A 21,105-nucleotide genomic window follows, 5' to 3' on the forward strand; every position below is an offset into this window, starting at 1 on the left:
CTCTATATATATGATTTTATTTTAAGTTTGGTAAGCTCACCCTTGCATTTCTTTCTATGTCGTTATGTGCATGTGTACTGCGATGATCGTACGGTGGTACGTGAGCAGATGTAACAGGTGTTGCATCTACTTCACAGGCTGAGGGGCCAGTGAAGAAATGTTAGAAGCTGGGGTCAAGTAATATTGCATCAAAGTCCTTTTTCCCTTATATTTTGAGACCTCATATAGAGGGAGCTACGTAGTATAATTTTAGGTATTTTGAATATTATGAACTAAATATAATATTGTGTTGTTTTATTGGATATTTGTTGTAAGAAACTCTGTTTTATTTTGAATGAGAAGAGAATTTCATACTTATATTCTCTATACTTTATTTATTTTGAATAAGTTTGTGATGTAGAAACAATGTTCTCGGTTCCTTATAAAAGGGGTCGTGACATTATACGCGTATGTGATGTCAGCATGATGTCAAGGTGACGTTACATACCACTAAATTGAGACGTCCCCGTTATTATTAACAGTTTCATACCAATTATTCTGTTACTATGTTCAACTTAGAGACTCTAATAAATTTAACATGTTCAATAAACATAGATGAAGGCATATATCCCACACATAATGCACATCTACATATATATAGAGCTGTTGTTCAACAGTAGATAATTTAATACAAACCTCCTACCTTTCCTAGGTTATTCAAGTATTTTACAAACTAAAAAAAAATGAAGGTCAGACGAAAAGATCCTAAGCACTCATAATTTAAATATACCCCATTGTTGACTATTTTTTTTTTTACGAGCAGATCTCTCTTCTAGTCATCTAATCCATCTGGAGGAGGATCAGCATGAATGCCCAGGTAAGCTGCTGCACAATACATGGGGTAGGGAATCTCAACTCTAACAGGACTCTGCATAATTATGGGAGCAATATGTGGGTTGTTAATGGTAGTAATAGTTAGTATCACACAACCCGTAAAGATAATAGTTTAATTAGCATTATTATGGCTCCACGTTCCTGACCCCATACTAAAAGTCATGTTCTGCTCAGGAATAGGAATACTCCCAGCACTCATTTTGCATTCATAACACAGTTAATAGACACAAACAAAGAAAGGGTGAGTAAATCATTCATAAATTATTTCATAAGGCAATACTAATTGCTGAATAAAAATAACCACTACATAACTTATGAATAAGCGTCTCATAGTATTTTATTCATATTATTTCTTTCCTCCATAGAGTAATTAATTGTTCATTTAATTTTCTGGGTTGAAGATTGGAAGTTTTGTGCCCGCAATCCAGATAGTGCCATAAGTACAACATCCTAAATAGGGAACCGAGCAACCATGCTCAAATTCTATTATGGTCACTCATAGCGGCTCACCCTCTAACCAATCTTGGTATGCTCTAGTGCTTATCAGGATAGTTTAGCATATTTCCCACTGCCTGCGACACAAATTAGCTAGGTTTGGTCTCTTGCTAGGACTTGGGTACCTTACTATCCCCTATGGTAAAACCAACACTATTTGCCCCTCGCCTGTACTTGGCGTTTTCAACCACTGTCCCTATGAACTGTTTCATAATCTCAAAATGAATCCTAGCCATTAATCTACCCATTGGATACACACTATCAAAATCATTCATCTCTTAAAACAAGAGAATCATTCATTTTATGGACATGGCTATTTTTCAGATTTCATGCATCAATTTGTAAAATTCATAACTAATTCAGTACAAATCCAAAATTCATGAAATCACCTAGGTTTTCTTTCTTTAAGTGTCTACTTTTCAACAAAAATATACACATAAATAATTTTTACACAGAAAGTAACATTTAACTTAGTTTCTTTCTACTGCTCACATGATGCCACTTTTAGAATCCAGTAAATTGTAAAATTTGTAATAAATTCAATTTTATTTCAATTCCAAATAAAGTGAAATTAGTGAGAATAGTTTCATTAATAAGTCTATTTTTATACAAAAATAAAGATAAAATAACGCCACATAGAGATATTAAAACAAAATTGAATCAAGGCATACTGCCCCCAGAATACTATTTTCATGTAGCAGAATTTTAGAAAAAATCATAACTAATACAATATAAATCCAAACAAAGTAAAACTAGTGGGAAAAGTTTTGAAATTTAACTGGAAAAAGTTTTGAAATTTAACTATCTACATGAATAAAATACTAACAAAAATTTTTGCAAAGATTTTCTCATATGTTACATTATTTGCAGTTTAGTCCTTTTTTCAAAACTTTAAGAAGTCAGGTTGTTGAGCACGTTTTTTCTTTTCCTCTAAGTCATTGTCCAGGTCTTAATATGGTCAAAAACATTCCTTTGGTCCTACTACTCATGTGATTAATTATTTTAAACTTCTTGAAGTTCATTTATGGTCCAATCATAGTATTTTCTCATCTAAAGGTCCAATCCTTCAAATTGAATTTCATATCTTGGTCAATATTCGTATGATTCTTATACTTCACAGGTTCCAAAAACTGTCCAAGAGTCCCTAGCTTATTTCTTAGTAATTTCTCCAGTTTTAAATCATTTTCCCTTTTCCTTTTCATTCAAAATCTTTAAAAATACATTTAAAATATTATTTCAAGTCAAGATAAATCCAAAATATGAAGAATACTATGATAATACAAGCTAATATCTTAGGAGAATTATCGTGATTTTAAAAAAATCTGAAAAATAAAAACCAACACAAAAACAGTTGTTACTATCTTAGAACCATAAATCTTTTTAAAAATTTAGGAAAATTCATTTTTATGTTCTACTAAAGCCTAATCACGAAATTTTCACTAAGTTTATAGTATTTATGCCATATAAAACTTAAACAAAAACTTAGAACTCAGATCATACATCAAAAGAATATTTACAGAAATAGTAAACAATTTCTGACAGAAAACTCCTGATTATAAACGAAAACTTTAACAAAACCCTCAATCAATTTCAGAGCATGGATTCACATATAATCAGCCTAATATCATAACAATAACACATAACAAGCAAAGTCATCAATAAAATTCCCTCAAAATACCCACTTACAGTTGGTTAAGACTTTTCTGCAGAATTTTCTGTTTTCGCTGTTTTTAACGTTTTTCTTGGATTTTCTTGTGCAAGTAAATTTTGTTTCCATATATCAACGAAATTTTCATTTAATATAAAGGGTTAAGGGTTCCCCTTGGCTCAAAATTAATTAGCAAAAGTATTCCCCTAATTTATGAACTATACTCCCCTCCCTTACTTGATTTTGTCTTTGCCTTTTTGGGTGAGGTTGCAAGGGTGTTTTGATCTCCTCTTTCTCTTCTTTTTCTTGGTCTGGTTTGAGCCGCTTTACTGCCCGTCCAAGTTAGCTTTGAGCTTGTCCAAAAAGGTCCTCAAATGTTGAAGTTCTTTTACTAAATTTGGTGGTGGGGTTATTTGGTGTTTTTAGAGTTTTTCTACTTTGTTGGCTTGGAGAGTGACATGTCTGAGTGGTGGGGTTTATTTTTAGCATGTGTTGGATGTGATCAGGTGAATAAAAGAGTTTGGTTTAGCTGGATTAAGGAATTTTGGCTAGATATTCCAATTTCCTCTATTTACACGTGAATTTAGGCCTTGTATTTGGGGAATGCTTTTTAATTTTTTTTCTTGGTTTTATGGGACAGAGGGTGCACAACCATTTAGATAGGTTAAAGTGGAGTAACTTTGCTGTTGGAGGCTTTCCCAAATTCAGATTTTATCAAGGTGAAAAGTGGTCCCTAATAATTATGCTCAAAGTGGATATTTTGGACCCTTGTGATGTCATCTAGTTGGCCTAAGTGTTTCTTGTTAGTTTGCCTTTAGTTCCTGGTTTCTAATTTTAGATTTTAACCACTCACATAACACTATTTTTGGCTAAGTTTGGTTGGGTTTAGTTGGCATTTGGTTAGGCTCCATGGTTAGGGATTGAACCATTGACCCTATGTCATCATCAAGGAATTTTAGTAAATCAAGTCTTCTTTCTTATTGGTTTCCTTCACTTCAGCTGATATTTTGCCCAATTATTGACAAATTTAGTCTATTTTTTTGTGCCAAAACTGATGAGAATCAAGGAAGGCCCATTGAAGACAAAGACTTGAAGGCATTGGAAGAGCTTCAAGGACCAATGACAAGGGCAAGGGCAAAAAGAATAAATGGAGACTTAGAAAAGATTGTTGCTATCTTATTTGAAAGGGAGCTCAATTTAGAGTTAGAAAAGCCCAAGATAATTAATTACATATGCTTAGAGGATTTGAACCCTAACAAGTTTTATTAGGATTTAATTATTATGTTTAGTTTATTTATTTTAATATTAGTCATTACTTATTTTGAGTTTTTATTTAGGATAAAATCTTGTTATTTTATTTAGTTTTTTTGAATTTAGGCTTGTTGGTACAAGAAGCCCATTAGGGTTTGCGTTAGTATTAGTTTACAAGCATTAGGCATATATAAGCTCTTGTAAACACACTTTTAACTAGTTTTGAATATAATTTGAGATTGAACACTCTTGTGAGAGCGTGTGACTCTAGGTTCTTGAGTGAGCCAATTTTCTTTGATCTTATCAAGAGACCAAAACTCTTGTGGCGATCGTTCCTTGGCTTATCAATCTTGTGATTGTGGCGCCATTTTCCATCTCTATTCTATTTTTACTTTTTATTAATTTTCTTCTTATTTCAATTCTTATTTGTGTCGTAATAATTCTATTTTTTTTTGTACCAAAACCGTGCCAATTGGGTTGGGTGAGATAGGATTACAAAATTGGAAGTTTTGGTCCATTTGCCTAGCCCTTTTCACACCACTTTGAGTGCTGAATTTTAACAAATTGGTTTGAATTTTCTAGTTGAGGTTTAGGTATGGTTCTTGAACGAATACAACCTCATTTGGGCCAATAATTTGCCATAAAAATTTCTGAATTTTTCATTATCATTTCCTTATCTAACTTGGGTCTTCATTCTTGGCTTAATCCAAGGGTATTTTGGTCTTTTTGGCCAATGTTGTAACCTATTTTTTTTATTTTCTATATTTATTCACCAAAATTGATTATAAATTTTGCAATACATAATTAAGATAGTATAAATTTATAAAAACAAAACTTTTGTTTAGGTAATTATTTTTATAAAAATTAGATTACACATTATAATTCGTTACCCGGTTTTTCCTTAATTCGTCTGTTTTTCCGATAAATCTGACTAAGTGTGTTTTAATTTCTAACTATATATATATGATCTAATTCTAATTTATTTATATTGATACAATTAGTAATTAACCTAAAAGTAAGGAAATTATGGGGTGTGACATCATCTTTTTTTTTTAAATGTAAATTCCATTCAAATCTATTCCAATTATACTTTAATAAATCTCATTTTATTTAAATCAAAGTGCAGGATGTTACAAGGGTGAAGCTTGCTCTAGCAGCACCCTTCATTGACTCTCCCTCTTGCATGTCCAAAATGTAAAAGTTAGCTGAGAAGATGAGATCATTCACTTTGACTAGTACATCTTCAACAATCCCAGCTGGGTTTGTTATGTTTCTGTTGGCTAACTGAATAACCACACCTGTAGGCTGCAGAGGGCCAAGAGACAGTGAAGTAAAAATTGACAATGGCATGACATTTATAGATGCTCCTAAATCTAGCATGACATTCTCAATTCTATTATTACCAATAATGCATGGGATAGTGAATGTTCCGGGGTCCTTACATTTTTCAGGCATTTTAGACTTTTGTTTATCAAAGAGTGCAGAAACATTCCTACCTATATTTACCTTTTCATTACCCTTAAGTCGCCTCCTGTAAGTATACAAATCTTTCAAAAACTTGGCGTACTTAGGTATTTGCTTGATTGCATCTAGTAGAGGTATATTCACCTCTACCTTCCTGAAGGTCTCAAAAATCTCTTTCTCAATCTCTTCAATCTTTTTGCGTGGCTGGATAACTCTCTGAGGGAATGGTAGAGGAATTGACCTTTCAACATTTTCTGCCACCTTTTGTTGGGCAGGTATAGGTTCTGGCTGTTCTTGGGTCATTTCCTCTCCATTTTGACCAACTGTAGCTGGAGTACAGCTTGAGTCTTCCTTCTCCTTGGGCATTGTGGGCTCTTGCATCACTTTTCCAGATCTTAGGGTGATTACACTTACATTTTTGGGATTTACAACAGTTTGTGTAGGGAGGTTCCCTGAGCCTTGAGATTGCATCTGGTTTAGAGAGAAAGCTAACTGTCCCATTTGATTCTCCAAAGTTTTGATACTAGCCTCAGTTCTCTGCTGGAAAGTGATGTTGTTTATGGTCAATTACTTCATGAGTTCCTCCAATGATGGTTCATTTTTCTAGGATGCACTTAGTTGTGAAGAAGATGGTTGATGATGGTGTTGGGCTTGTTGTGGTTGATGTTGAGATTGATGGGATCTATTTGGGCTGCAACATGATGTGCTTGATATTGAGTGCCTTGCTGCTGGTTGTGCTGTTGAGAATTGCTCCCCCATCTCAAATTTGGATGGTTCGTCTAGCTTGGGTTGTATCTATTGGAAGATAGATCCCAATTGGGTTGTTGCTGCGAATTTGGAAAAGGAAATTTATTAGTGTAAATATTTGCAGCATAAGCCTGAGGATTAGCTTCTAGAGTGTCAGACTCTTGTAGTATAGGACAGCTATCAGTGTAATGGTCTGTAGCTGAGCAAATCCCACACAACATGGCTGGAACAGATGGTGGAGAAGGTGAAGATGCAACATCACTCTTTTGATGGAAGCTAATTGCTTCACCATGGATGCTAATTGATGAATCTATATTTTGACTCATATTTTAGTGTAATTCTAACCCATTTGATAAGGAAAACATGTAAGAAACAATAGAAAAATTAGAAAAATAGAATGATTGAAGGTTTTCTTTTATTATGTAGTTAGCTTAAAATTTGTGAAATTTATGCTTGTTTTTGTAGGAATAATCTGAGCAAGGTTCGTGGAAATGGAATATCAATGGAAAGGAAGAGGAAGAATGGCAGTTCTGGACTCCAAAACACAAGAACAATGGAATGCAGGCTGAGCGTGATCACTATTGTCAATGAAAGTGATCACTCCAAAGCTCAAGGAAGAAGTGAAATATGGGCGCAACCACTTTTATCAGCAAAAGTGAGCATTCCAGAGAAGACAGAATTTTAGCGAGCTTTGCGTGATCACTTCTGCCAGCGAAAGTGAGCATTCCAGATAAGGCAAAATTTCAGAGTATTCTGCGTAACCACTTTTATCATTGAAAGTGGATGTTCCAGAGAGCCCTCAACTTGACAAGTTGTGCGTGACCACTTTTACTCATAAAAGTGATTACACACAACATCTTGACCTCTTGCGTTGCTACTCTTAGCAGCGAAAGTGATAGTTCCAGTTTCCAGAAACCACATGAGTGTCTGCGTGGCCACTCTTATCAGCAAGAGTGACAACGCACATAATCGGGATTTCTATAAATACATGTTATAAGCTCAGAACTCGGGATCTTTGGTTCATTTTCCATTTTTTCTGTTAGATTCTCGTTGGGAGAGAGTGAGAGAAAAGACTGGGGTCGAACCTCGAAGCTTCAAGAAGAGGGATTGGATTGGACCTCGTGGCTATGGCTTTTCAGAGTTTTTTCTCTTCTTCTCCTTCTTTCTCCTTCTCTGTTACAATGTCTGTGTAATTCTCCATGGTTAGGAGTTTATGGAACTCGAATTGATGTATTGATTTGATTCTTGCTTCTAATATTTAAGTTTTTGGATTAATTGAGTTGTTAATTCTACACTTTACATTATCTTTGAATGGGAATTCATTTGATTGATCAAAGAGGAACATTTGCCAATGGGAATTGAGATTGATTCTCTGATATGAATTAAGAACCAGAATTAGGCGTTTCTTAGGGAAAGTACACTTAATTTTGCAATCCTACGGTTCTAAGTCTTAATGCAACATGAAATTGAACTTCACCTAAGGGATTAGGGGGGTTTAGTGGATTTTTAGGGTCAATGAGTTAAAGGATTAACCTTTGACTAGTTATATATGAAACTGATTGTCAATTAACCAATTGCTTGAATATTCAGAAGTATAATTGAATTAATATTGACATTCTTGTGAAGTAAATTCCTAAATATTCTTCATTCCTATCTCATTTCATCACAGCTTTCAAATTCTGTTTTTACTGCACGTTTAATTCTTTGTATTGTTCTGGTTCATTGCTTTCATATGTTACATCCTTTCCAAATTCGTATGGCTCAAATGGTGATTGTTCTGTGAATTGGTAATTGAATTCCTAATTCCCTATGGAGACGATATTCTGATATTAAATTTACTCATTACTTGCTGTAATTCCTAGTGCACTTGCTAGTGTTTAGAATTGTTAACAACAAGTTTTTGGCGCCATTGCTGAGGAATTTGAGTTTTAATATCATTAGTAACAGAAAAATTGCTAGATTGAGTATTTGTTTTCTTAATTTTTCTTGGTAGTTAGTATTATATTCAAGTACTTTGTTCTGATTTTTAAAGATAAGTGTAGGATACCAGTAGAAAAATTCTGCATGATTCTGAAATTCTGCAGTTGTTAGACTTGAATTTGATATGTTTTTGCTGATATTTTTCTGCATAATCTGTATTAGTGTATGTCTTACTAATGAATTTTAGTTTAACTTGTTAATTTTGATTTGTATATGCGAGGGAAAAACAAAAATAAAGCCACTTTGGTATTCGATCCAGACATAGACCAAACTCTAAGGAGGTTAAGAAGTGAAGCAAGATTTAAGCAAATTCAAAGAGAGAAACACGAAAGTTCTACACCACCACCTCAACCCAATCAGATTCCAAGATAACTAAAGATGGGAGAACAACCAAGACTGAGAACACTAGGGGACTATGCAGTTCCTAATTTACAAGGATTCAGTTTTTCTATTATGAGACCTACAATTCAGCCCAACCACTTTAATATAAAACCTGCACTTCTAAATCTAGTACAACAAGACCAATTTGCTGGACACAATTCAAAAGATCCAAATCTGCACATCTCCAATTTCTTGCAACTTTGTGACACAATCAGAATTAATGGGGTAAGTGAGGATGCAATCAGACTTAGATTATTCCTATTCTCATTGAGGGATAAGGCCAAGTGTTAGCTTCAAGCCCAGCCATAAGGGAGTATATCAACATGGGCTAATTACATCTTTTGTTCAGCAAGATGAAGAGCCTTTGTATGAGGCATGGGAAAGATACAAGGAGTTATTAAGGAAATGTCCTCATCACTGCATACCTGAGTGGATGCAACTTGAAACATTCTATAATGGAATGACTGCTGCAACTAAAACCATGATAGATGCAGCAGCTGGTGGTTCATTGAGTTCAAAGACTTTGGAAGAAGCCCAGCAAATCATAGAAATGATGGCATCTTTGATGTATCAGAATATGAATGAAAGACAAGTTTCAAGGAGAGGAGGATATGATGTAAAATGTCACAACCCCTTTTATAAGGAACCGAGAACATTGTTTCTACATCACAAACTTATTTAAAATAAATAAAGTATAGAGAATATAAATATGAAATTCTCTCCTCATTCAAAATAAAACAGAGTTTCTTACAACAAATATCTAATAAAACAACACAATATTACATTTAGTTCATAATATTCAAAATACCCAAAATTATACTACGTAGCTCCCTCTACATGAGGTCTCAAAATATAAGGAAAAAGGACTTTGATGCAATATTACTCGACCCCAGCTTCAATCATTTCTTCACTGGCCCCTCAGCCTGTGAAGTAGATGCAACACCTGCTACATCTGCTCACGTACCACCGTACGATCATTGCAGTACACACGCACACAACGACATAGAAAGAAATGCAAGGGTGAGCTTACCAAACTTAAAATAAAATCATATATATATAGAGCAAAATATTTCTCACAGCAATAATCCCATGCAGTTCCAGCCCATCTAATGCTCAGCATGAAAACGGTTTCCAACTGGTTTCACAGCCTAAGTAATCCAGAATGAACCGATCCAGTCCGGGAGCGACCCATTCCGGTATTTGGATCCAGACAGCACAACACAGCAGCTCAGCATGAACTTACCGTTACATGTCTACCCACCTAAACATGTAACTCAGCTCTATAATGATGTAAAATATATATCGCAGCATGATGCACACCGCCAAACTTATTTTAACAGCTCAACTAAAGCAAGTTTATAATAGATCAGCCAAAATCTCAGCATTTTAAATCAATTAACAACAGTTACAGCTTAGAAAATAGCTTTTATTCAAAAGATCTAACAAAATCATATCAAAACATCTTGAAATAGCATATTAAACCGTTCAAAATGTAGTTCATAGGTTAAAGTAAACTCCTCTTACCTCAGAAAGATGATTCACATTAGATCTACCGAATATTACTTGTTTTAATGCAAGATTCACCGAAGATTCGGCTTTAGAACAAAGTTTCTCCTAAGAACACCATGAACTTCTATGAGAAAGAGAAGGAGAAGATAAACGAACGGTAAATCTAGCTTCAAACTTAAAGCAACTTACTTCAAATCCTTCAGAATAGACGTAGAATCTCAGATCTGGCGAGAAATCTAAGTTTAGGAAGGTTTAGTATAAGAGAAATGGTGGTATTTGGCCTTAGAACCTTTGAGAACCTTGGATAGGGGTGAAGAAATGAAAATTTCGTGTGAAGCTCCCTTTTTATAGAAAATTTTTGAAATTTACTGTTCACCGCCGGAATTTACTGTTCTACGCCGAAAACACTGTTCACCGCCTTACTGTTCACACTGGAAACACTGTTCAGGGCACTATTCACGCCAGAAAATACTGTGCACGCGTACTGTACGCGTTTTAGCCATGACGTCATGATGATGTCACTGATGACGTCAGCAGTCGCTGTACATACGTAGTTTGCACTGTTCATATGCGGTTTGCACTGTTCATAGGCGGTTTTACTGTTCATCTGACACTGTTCATACGATACTGTTCACTTTTTTTTTTTTTTATAAATAATTTCAAACTCCATCTAAATCTATTCCAATACCAAATAATCCTTCAATTAACATTGAACAAGTATAAAATATTATAGATTACTCAATAATAAATCTCTAGCCTGACAATTCTCCCCTCGAAAATAAATTTTCGTCCTCGAAAATTTCATCAGTCAGAGAAAAGATGAGGGTACAACTTTCTTATTCTTTCCTCTAACTCCCATGTGGCATCACCAGTTACTGGGTCCCAAACAACTTTTACTAACCGAATAGATTTGCCTCTAAGTTCCTTAACTCTAGTTTCCTCGATACGAGCAGCTGGGACCTCGACAGACAAATCATCTCGTAACTCCATAACATCAGGCTCAATTACATGAGATGAATCCGGAACATACTTTCTTAGCTACGACACATGGAAAACATTATGTAGTCCTGACAACTGAGGTAGTAACGCTAATTCATAGGCTACTGGTCCTTTACGATGTAATATCTGATATGGTCCTATGAATTTAGGTGTTAACTACTTAGCTCTTAAGGCTCGCCCCACACCTGTAGTGCGTGATACTCTCAAGAATACGTGATCACCAACCTCAAATTCTAGAGGTCTTCTGCGTCGGTCAGCATAAGATTTCTACCGACTCTGGGTAGCTCTCAGCTTTTCTCTAATAAGTTCAACTTTCTCCTTAGTTTCTTGCAGCATTTCAGGTCCAACCATCAAATGTACTCCATCTTGGAACCAACAGATAGGGGTTCTACACCTTCTACCATACAGAGCTTCAAATGGTGCCATATCTATACTCGAATGGTAGCTATTATTATAAGTGAATTCTACCAAAGGAAGCATATCCTCCCAATTACTCTTCTGCTCTACAATACAAGTCCGCAATAAGTCCTCTAAGGTCTGAATAGTACGCTCAGATTGACCATCTATCTGCGGATGATATGCAGAACTCAACCTCAACTGTGTGCCCATAGCTTCTTGGAAACTCTGCCAAAACTGGAAAGTGAATCGAGGATCCCTATCAGAGATAATACTAGAAGGTACTCCATGTAACCTGACAATCTCTCTAATGTACAATTCTGCTAATTTCTCCAAGCTAAAGGTCATGTTAATTGGCAAGAAATGCGCACTCTTGGTTAGCCTATCAACTATGACCCATACGGCATCATGATTTTTAACTGTTCTAGGTAGATGGGACACAAAGTCTATAGTCACATGGTCCTACTTCCACTCTGGAATTTCCATCGTCTGCAACTCTCCTGGAGGGCTTTGGTGCTCCGCCTTTGCCTTCTGGCAAGTCAAACAAGCTTTAACAAATTCAGCTATCTCTCACTTCATGCCTGGCCACCAAAACATCTGCTTTAGATCTTGATACATCTTGGTAACACCAGGATGAATGTTGAGATTACTTTTATGTCCTTCTTCTAGAATTGCTTTCTTTAATTCAGTATCTCTAGGGACACAAACTCGACCTTGGCATTTGAGAATACCATCAGCACTTTTACTAAAACCCTTTGCTTTATCTGTCTTTAATTTCCTATAAGAAATTATTAGTCACCACAATTCGGCTACAACTAATCTTTTCAGGTGATAAGTCCACATGTATGTTCAGGTGTTGGAATTGTGTTGCAGCAGCGGCTTGGTTTGCAGCTTGCTGCTGTTGAATCATATCTAGACTCTGCCTAACAGTGGCTGCCATGGCCTCCATGGCGTGAGCCATTTGGTTCACGTCAGCAGAAGGAGGAGGGTTTGTAGCAGCTCTTCTTGGTCTAGCCATCCTAATATATAGACTAGCTTAGTTTACTAACGTTTAATACATTCAGCAATACCATCACATAACTATATTCACTGATTCAGCTTATAGTGATATATTCATATTTAGTATATCATAACAATTTAATCAGTTTAGCACTGAGGATAACATTATATCAGCATTCACACAGCATAGCAAACACACTTATCTCAGCAATCATTTTCAACTTATCTCAACAGCCTCTTATTCACATAGTATGACTCACCTATAGCTCACCCCAGTATCATATACCAAAATTTTCTACATCTATCGTGTCTGAGAACCGAGGTGATCAAGCTCGTTCCCTCACAACCTGATGATTAGAAATTATGATATATGATTCACAGCTAAAATTCACATGTCTAATATGCACAACTAACGTCTAACAACCTCACCCCGTAGGTTTACCTAGACCATGCTCTGATACCACTAAAATGTCACGACCCCTTTTATAAGGAACCGAGAACATTGTTTCTACATCACAAACTTATTTAAAATAAATAAAGTATAGAGAATATAAATATGAAATTCTCTTCTCATTCAAAATAAAACAGAGTTTCTTACAACAAATATCTAATAAAACAACACAATATTACATTTAGTTCATAATATTCAAAATACCCAAAATTATACTACGTAGCTCCCTCTACATGAGGTCTCAAAATATAAGGAAAAAGGACTTTGATGCAATATTACTCGACCCCAGCTTCAATCATTTCTTCACTGGCCCCTCAGCCTGTGAAGTAGATGCAACACCTGCTACATCTGCTCACGTACCACCGTACGATCATTGCAGTACACACGCACACAACGACATAGAAAGAAATGCAAGGGTGAGCTTACCAAACTTAAAATAAAATCATATATATATAGAGCAAAATATTTCTCACAGCAATAATCCCATGCAGTTCCAGCCCATCTAATGCTCAGCATGAAAACGGTTTCCAACTAGTTTCACAGCCTAAGTAATCCAGAAGGAACCGAGCCGGTCCGGGAGCGACCCATTCCGGTATCTGGATCCAGACAGCACAACACAGCAGCTCAGCATGAACTTACCGTTACATGTCTACCCACCTAAACATGTAACTCAGCTCTATAATGATGCAAAATATATATCGCAGCACGATGCACACCGCCAAAGTTATTTTAACAGCTCAACTAAAGCAAGTTTATAATAGATCAGCCAAAATCTCAGCATTTTAAATCAATTAACAGCAGTTACAGCTTAGAAAATAGCTTTTATTCAAAAGATCTAACAAAATCATATCAAAACATCTTGAAATAGCATTCTTAAACCGTTCAAAATGTAGTTCATAGGTTAAAGTAAACTCCCCTTACCTCAGAAAGATAATTCATACTAGATCTACCGAATATTACTTGTTTTAATGCAAGATTCACCGAAGATTCAGCTTTAGAACGAAGTTTCTCCTAAGAACACCATGAACTTCTATGAGAAAGAGAAGGAGAAGAGAAACGAACGGTAAATCTAGCTTCAAACTTAAAGCAACTTACTTCAAATCCTTCAGAATAGACGTAGAATCTCAGATCTGGCGAGAAATCTAAGTTTAGGAAGGTTTAGTATGAGAGAAATGGTGGTATTTGCCGGAAACACTGTTCAGGGCACTATTCACGCCCGAAAATACAGTGCACGCGTACTGTACACATTTGTGACGTCAGCAGTCACTGTACATACGCGGTTTGCACTGTTCATAGGCGGTTTTACTGTTCATCTGACACTGTTCATACGGTACTGTTCACTTTTTTTTTTTTTTTTTAATAAATAATTTCAAACTCCATCTAAATCTATTCCAATACCAAATAATCCTTCAATTAACATTGAACAAGTATAAAATATTATAGATTACTCAATAATAAATCTCTAGCTTGACATAAAATCCATAGAAGCCATGTTTGCTCAAAATCAACTTCAGAATCAACAATTTTCTGAATAGCTTGCTGCCTTGACTCAACAAATAAGTAACATGCAGATTGGTGTGGTTCAAAATTCACAGTTGAGTTGTGATTTCTGTGGTGGCAACCATGTGAATGGAGCTTGTGATCCCACAAATATGGAACAACCTGATGAAGTCAACTATATGCGCAATTATCAAAGGCCACAACAACCATATCCACTTGGTTTCCAGCTAAATAACAATAGCGGACAATAGTTTTCTAAGTGGAATCCACATAATTCTACTGCAAGAGGAAATACAGCTACTGCACCTTTCCAAAGTGCATCTTCTTAAGTCCAGCAACAATATTTTCAAGGAAGTTCTTCTGCACAATTTTAGAAAAACCAAGGGTATTCAAATTTAAGACCCTTGAGTGAGAAAGTGAATGGAATTGAAGAGACACTATTGCAGTTTATGAAGGTGACAGAAACTAATTTCAAAAATCAAGAAAGTTCTATAAAGAAGTTGGAAACACAAATTGGGCAGTTGGCTGAGCAACTTGCAAATAGAGATGAAGGAAGGTTCCCTAGTAGCACAATAGTGAATCCAAAGGAGCAATGCCAAGCTATAACCACTAGAAGTGGAGCAATAGTTTCCAGCCCAAGAAAGAAAGATGAAGCCACCAATTCAAAGGAAGAAATTGAGCTGAAACAAGAGGATTTTGAAAGTGGGAAATATACTATGTTAAAGAGAGGAGATGATGACGAAAATTGCAAAAATAAGCAAGAAAAAAGGGGCAAGAAACAGAGATTTGAGCAGGCCTACAAACCTGTTAATGAAGAGTAATACAAGAGATTACCTTTTTCAAAAAGAGTACAAGATCCTAGACAAGAAAAGCAGTTTGAAAGGTTTATTGATATGTTCAAGAGGCTACAAATTAATATACCATTTGCAGAGGCATTAGAACAAATGCCTTCATATGCAAAGTTTATGAAAGAACTATTGTCTAAAAAGAGGAAGCTGGACATGAAAAAATTGGTACCACTCATTGAAGAGTGCAATGCCATTTTGCAGAGAAAACTGCCTCAAAAGTTGAAAGATCCAGGGTTATTTAGCATACGCTGCTCTATTGGAAATTGCACAATAGGAAAAGCTCTTTGTGACTTGGGAGCCAGCATAAATTTAATGCCTTTAGCCATTATGAAGAAGCTGGGAATTGAGGAGGTGAAGCCAACCGGGATTACATTACAATTGGCTGATAGATCATATATGTATCCCTATGGAGTAGTGGAAGACCTCTTAGTCAAGGTGGACAAGTTTATATTCCTTGCAGATTTTGTTATACTTTATATGGAGGTAGATGTGGATATCCCTCTCATATTAGGAAGGCCATTCTTAGCCACAGGGAGAGCCTTAATAGATGTGCAAAAAGGTGAATTAATGCTAAGAGTACAAGAGGAGAAAGTCATTTTTAATGTATTTAAGGCCATCAAACATCCAAGTGATGATATGAGCTGCATGAAGATTGATGTAATAGATGTTGTGATACCACATTCATTCAAGAAAAATGATGAAAGTGTGGTCTTGGAAAGCACATTAGCTGCAGCAAAATGTAGTATTCATGAAGAGCAAGATGCGGAAGTGAAAGACTGCATTCTACAATTAGATTCCCTTCCCTGTATGAACAAGGAAATAAACCAACTCAAGGAAGAACTACATCATGAAGAAGAGAAGAAAGATGAGCCAAAAGTGGAGCTTAAGCAATTACCTTCTCATTTGAGGTATGTGTTTCTTGAAGAGGGCCACAACAAACCTGTAATAATAAACAGGAATCTGCAGAAAGATCAAGAAGAAAAGCTCTTAAGAGTGTTAAGAGAGCACAAATCTGCACTAGGATGGCAGATTTTAGATTTGAAAGGTATAGATCCTTCTTTTTGCATGCACATAATTTTATTTGAAGAAAATTGCAAGCCTGTTGTCCAACCCCTAAGAAGACTTAATCCAACTATGAAGGAGGTAGTGAGGTAAGAGGTGATGAAAGTACTAGATGCAGGAGTTATTTATCCAATTTCAGATAGTTCATGGGTAAGTCTGGTTCATGTGGTGCCTAAGAAAGGAGGTACAACTGTTGTTCCAAATGAAAAAAATGAATTAATACCTACTAGGATAGTAACCGGATGGCGAATGTGCATAGATTATAGGAAGTTGAATGATGCATCAAGGAAAGATTATTTTCCTTTTCCATTTGCTGACCAAATGCTGGAGAGATTGGCTGGGTTTGACTACTATTGTTTCCTAGATGGATATTCTGGTTATAACCAGATTGCAGTTGACCCAAGAGACCAAGAAAAGACAACATTCACTTGTCCTTTTGGAGTCTTTGCATATAGAAGAATGCCATTTGGGCTGTGCAATGCTCCAGCCACTTTTCAAAGGTGTATGCTGTCCATTTTTTTTGATATGATTGAAAGAATTATAGAAGTTTTTATGGATGACTTTTCTATATTTGGTAATTTTTTTGATCAGTGTCTAGCTAATTTATCTCTTGTTTAGCAGCATTGCTAAGACTCAAACCTTGTTCTCAATGGGGAAAAATGCCATTTTATGGTACAAGAAGGGATAGTCTTAGGACATAAGATTTCAGCAAGGGGAATGGAAGTGGATCCTGCAAAAGTAGAAGTAATTGAGAAGCTTCCTCAACCTGTAAATGTTAGAGGAGTAAGATGCTTTTTGGGACATGTTGGATTCTATCGCAGGTTCATTAAAGACTTTTCTCAAATTGCCAAGCCATTAAGTGAGTTGCTGGGTAAGGATGCAGAATTTGTTTTTGATGATAAGTGTTTAGTAGCTTTTAATACTTTGAAAGAGAAATTGATTTCTGCACATGTACTTGTTAAGCCAGATTGGGAATTACCTTTTGAGCTGATGTGTGATGCTAGTGATGTAGTTATAGGAGCAGTTTTAGGCCAAAGAAAAGACAAGAAACTGCATGTTATTCATTATGCTAGTAGAGTTCTTAACCCTGCACAAATTAATTACACTACTACTGAAAAAGAACTCTTAGCTATAGTCTTTGCATTTGACAAGTTTCAATCTTATTTGATAGGGTCCAAGGTTATAGTTTACACTGACCATGCTGCTCTTAAGTATCTTTTGTCAAAGCAGGATGCCAAGCCCAGATTATTAAGGTAGATTTTACTCCTTCAAGAATTCGAGTTGGAGATCAAAGACAAGAAAGGGAAGGAGAATGGAGTTGCTGACCACTTGTCAAGATTACCACTTGAAGCAATACCATTTGAAGTAGAGCAAATAAAAGAAGAGTTTCCAGATGAGAGCTTATTCAAGATTGACTCCCAGCCTTGATTTGCTGATATGGCCAATTTTAAAGCTACAAATCATGTTCCAAATTGGATGAGTTGGCAGCAGAGAAAGAAATTCTTCCATGACAGCAAATATTATGTACGGGGAAGATCCTTTGCTGTTTAAAATTGGAATAGATGGGCTGCTGAGAAGGTGTATACTAGAGGAAGAGCAGAAAGATGTTTTGTGGCATTGTCATAGTTCAGAATATAGAGGACACCATGGTAGTTCAAGGACAACAGCCAAGGTTTTGCAATCTGGTCTTTTCTTGCCAACATTGTTTAAGGATGCTAAGAAATATGTGGAGAGATGTGATAGATGCCAGAGAATGGGAAATATTTACAGGAAAAATGAGATGCTACTACAAAACATACTTGAGGTAGAGCTATTTGACATGTAGGGAATAGACTTCATGGGTCCTTTCCCTACTTCATTCTCGAATGAGTACATGTTAGTAGTAGTGGACTATGTGTCCAAATGGGTGGAAGCAATTCCTACCAGATCCAATGATGCAAGGACTGTTATTTCATTCATCAAAAAGAACATTTTCTCAAGATTTGGAGTTCCCAGAATTCTGATAAGTGATGGAGGAAGCCATTTCTACAACAAATATCTAGAATCAGTCTTAGAGAAGTATGGAGTCAAGCATAGAATAGCTACACCCTATCACCCTCAAACAAGTGGTCAATTGGAGGTTTCTAACAGAGAAATAAAATAGATTTTGGAGAAGGTGGTGAGTAATTCAAGGAAGGACTGGTCCAAGCAGGTGGATGATGCTCTATGGGCATACTGGACAGCCTTTAAGACACTAATTGGCATGTCTCCTTATCAGCTACTGTATGGAAAGGCCTGCCACTTACTAGTGAAGGTAGAACATAAAGCCTTTTGGGCTGTAAAATGGTTGAATTTTGACCAAGCTAGTGCAGGAAACAAAAGACTGCTACAACTGCATGAATTGGATGAGTTCAGACTCAATGCATATGAAAATGCTAAAATATACAAGGAAAGGAACAAAAAGCTGCATGACAGATTTATTCTGAAAAGGGATATTAAACCTGGACACTTTGTGTTACTTTTTAATTCAAGGTTGAGATTGTTTCCAGGGAAGTTAAAATCTAAGTGGTCTAGAGCTTTTGTGGTGAAAGAAGTCTCACCATATGGTGCTGTACTGATAGCAGATCCCAAGGATGGCAGAGAATTCAAGGTGAATGGGCAAATCTACCTTGGAGGTCAAATTGAGAAAGCCCGAGTGTGTTTGAAATTGGTCCCTCTTGAATGAGGACTATTTAACATCAAGCTAGTGACATTAAAGAAGCGCTTTGCGAGAGACAACTCACATTTCTAAAATTTCTGCACATATACTATTGCATCTGGTTTTTTGAAGTGAATACCATAATTGATTAAGAGATTTGAGGTTGTGAGAAGTAAATTGAAGGATTAGAGTGTGAGAAGTGAGTTAATTGAGGTTTTAGAGACATTTGATTAATGAAAGGAGTCACTATTTTGAGGATCTCTGATGGAACAATCACTTTTACTGACAAAAGTGATCACGCAGAGGCAGATGAGAAAAAAATACTCTTTGGAACGCTCACTTTCCCTGGCAAAAGTGGTTATGCACAGGTAAGTTTGATTTCTCTTATGTGCGTTACTCCTTTTTGTGAAAAAAGTTGCAACACAGCTTACGCGTTATCACTTTGCCCAGCAATAATGATAACGCGCCCCTCACCCAGAAAATTTAACTCTCTGGAACGTTCACTCTAATAAGATAAAGTAACCATGCTGAGTGTCTTAAATGCTATAACGTTCACTTTTCTTGCTTAAAGTTGTCACGTGCCCACGCGTGACTATAAATATAAACACCAGTGAACACGCACAAACCTTTGCACCTAAAAATTCCTCTTATCTCTGAACGTTCTCTACGATTTCACTCCTTGTGCATAACAACCTAGTAGCAACAAGCTTTTCCCCATATTTCTACATCCTTTTCGTCAGGTATGCGATCCTCTTCTCTCTGAAATAGCAGATTAGGGTTTTCTGTGTTAATATTTTGGGGTAAATGAAAAAGGGAGCAATAGGAAATTATTTTAAGGTTATTTGACTCAATAAAAGCATGGACAATACACTGAATAAGTTTCCCTGTCATTTAAATTTTTTTTTAGAAGATTCGAATCTGTATTACTTTGATTGAATCATTTTTGCTGAAAATGATTGGGTTGAAAAACCATGTTTGAAAATTAGTTGAAACCTGAACATATTGCTCTCTACTACCTTGTTTCGTTGTAATAGTGAATGCATTCCGAACTTTCAAATTAGGAATCTTTAAATTTCTCTGAATCTGGTTGTTTAAGGTTGTGCATCTGTATGTTTTCTGGTTTTAAAGTTAGAAGAAAATCTCGAATGAGTAATGAGACATTGTTCTGATATGATTTGATTCAACAATAGAAATGGGCAAGGCTTTGAATAAGTTTTCACTGTTGTTTATGATTTTATTGGAAAATTTAAACCTGCATTATTCAATGGTGGACATTATGTGAACAAAATTTCTGCAGAAATTAGGTTGACATAATAAGACTTTAGTGAAAATGGTTGAAGTGAAATTGTTGAGTGTGATTATCTGAAGGAATATGTTTCTCTGAAATAGAATTGAATGCTTGAAAAATGTTATGATAATCAACTCTGTAGTATGATGATAAAATAGCTCTTTACTGACATTGTGTGAGTTGAAGAACTGTGTTTAAAAATTTGTTGAGACTTGTGAATCTTCTTCTGCATTACCATAAATTTCTGTGAAAGTGTGCATTTTGAATTTACAAAATTAGGAAGATCAGTTTAAAATTCTTTAAATATGGTTGTTCAAATCTGTGCACTTGTACTTTTCTATCTGCATACTGATATGCCCTGTTCTGTTTTCTGCGTTAACATGAAATGATCTAAGAGTGTGCACGCTGACTTTATACATTAGGAGTTAACATTTTCTGGTTATCAATGCTTAATAATGTGCAGTGGTGCTTATGTATAGTATGTTAACTCATCATTAGAGTAGAATACATGTTATGCTGTTAGAAGAAGGGAGTTTT

General features: G+C 35.8%; 1 protein-coding gene and 1 pseudogene across 1 annotated transcript; one reads left to right on the forward strand and one right to left on the reverse strand.

The window, feature by feature from the left end:
* Positions 1-9,164: 9,164 nt before the first annotated feature.
* Positions 9,165-9,262, reverse strand: LOC113860332 (annotated as a pseudogene).
* A 6,432-nt stretch (positions 9,263-15,694) lies between these two features.
* LOC113859495 lies at positions 15,695-16,696 on the forward strand. Its single transcript, XM_027492254.1, has one exon. The coding sequence runs from the start codon at positions 15,695-15,697 to the stop codon at positions 16,694-16,696; it is 1,002 nt and encodes a 333-aa protein (XP_027348055.1).
* The last annotated feature ends 4,409 nt before the right edge of the window (positions 16,697-21,105 follow it).

This window comes from Abrus precatorius, unplaced genomic scaffold, assembly GCF_003935025.1.
Source record: "Abrus precatorius isolate BTA unplaced genomic scaffold, Abrus_2018 Scaffold2, whole genome shotgun sequence".
Taxonomy (NCBI): domain Eukaryota; kingdom Viridiplantae; phylum Streptophyta; class Magnoliopsida; order Fabales; family Fabaceae; genus Abrus; species Abrus precatorius.

Coding starts and splice junctions, on each gene's coding strand:
- LOC113859495 (XM_027492254.1), top strand. CDS start 15,695: ATGAAAAAATTGGTACCACTCATTGAAGAGTGCAATGCCATTTTGCAG.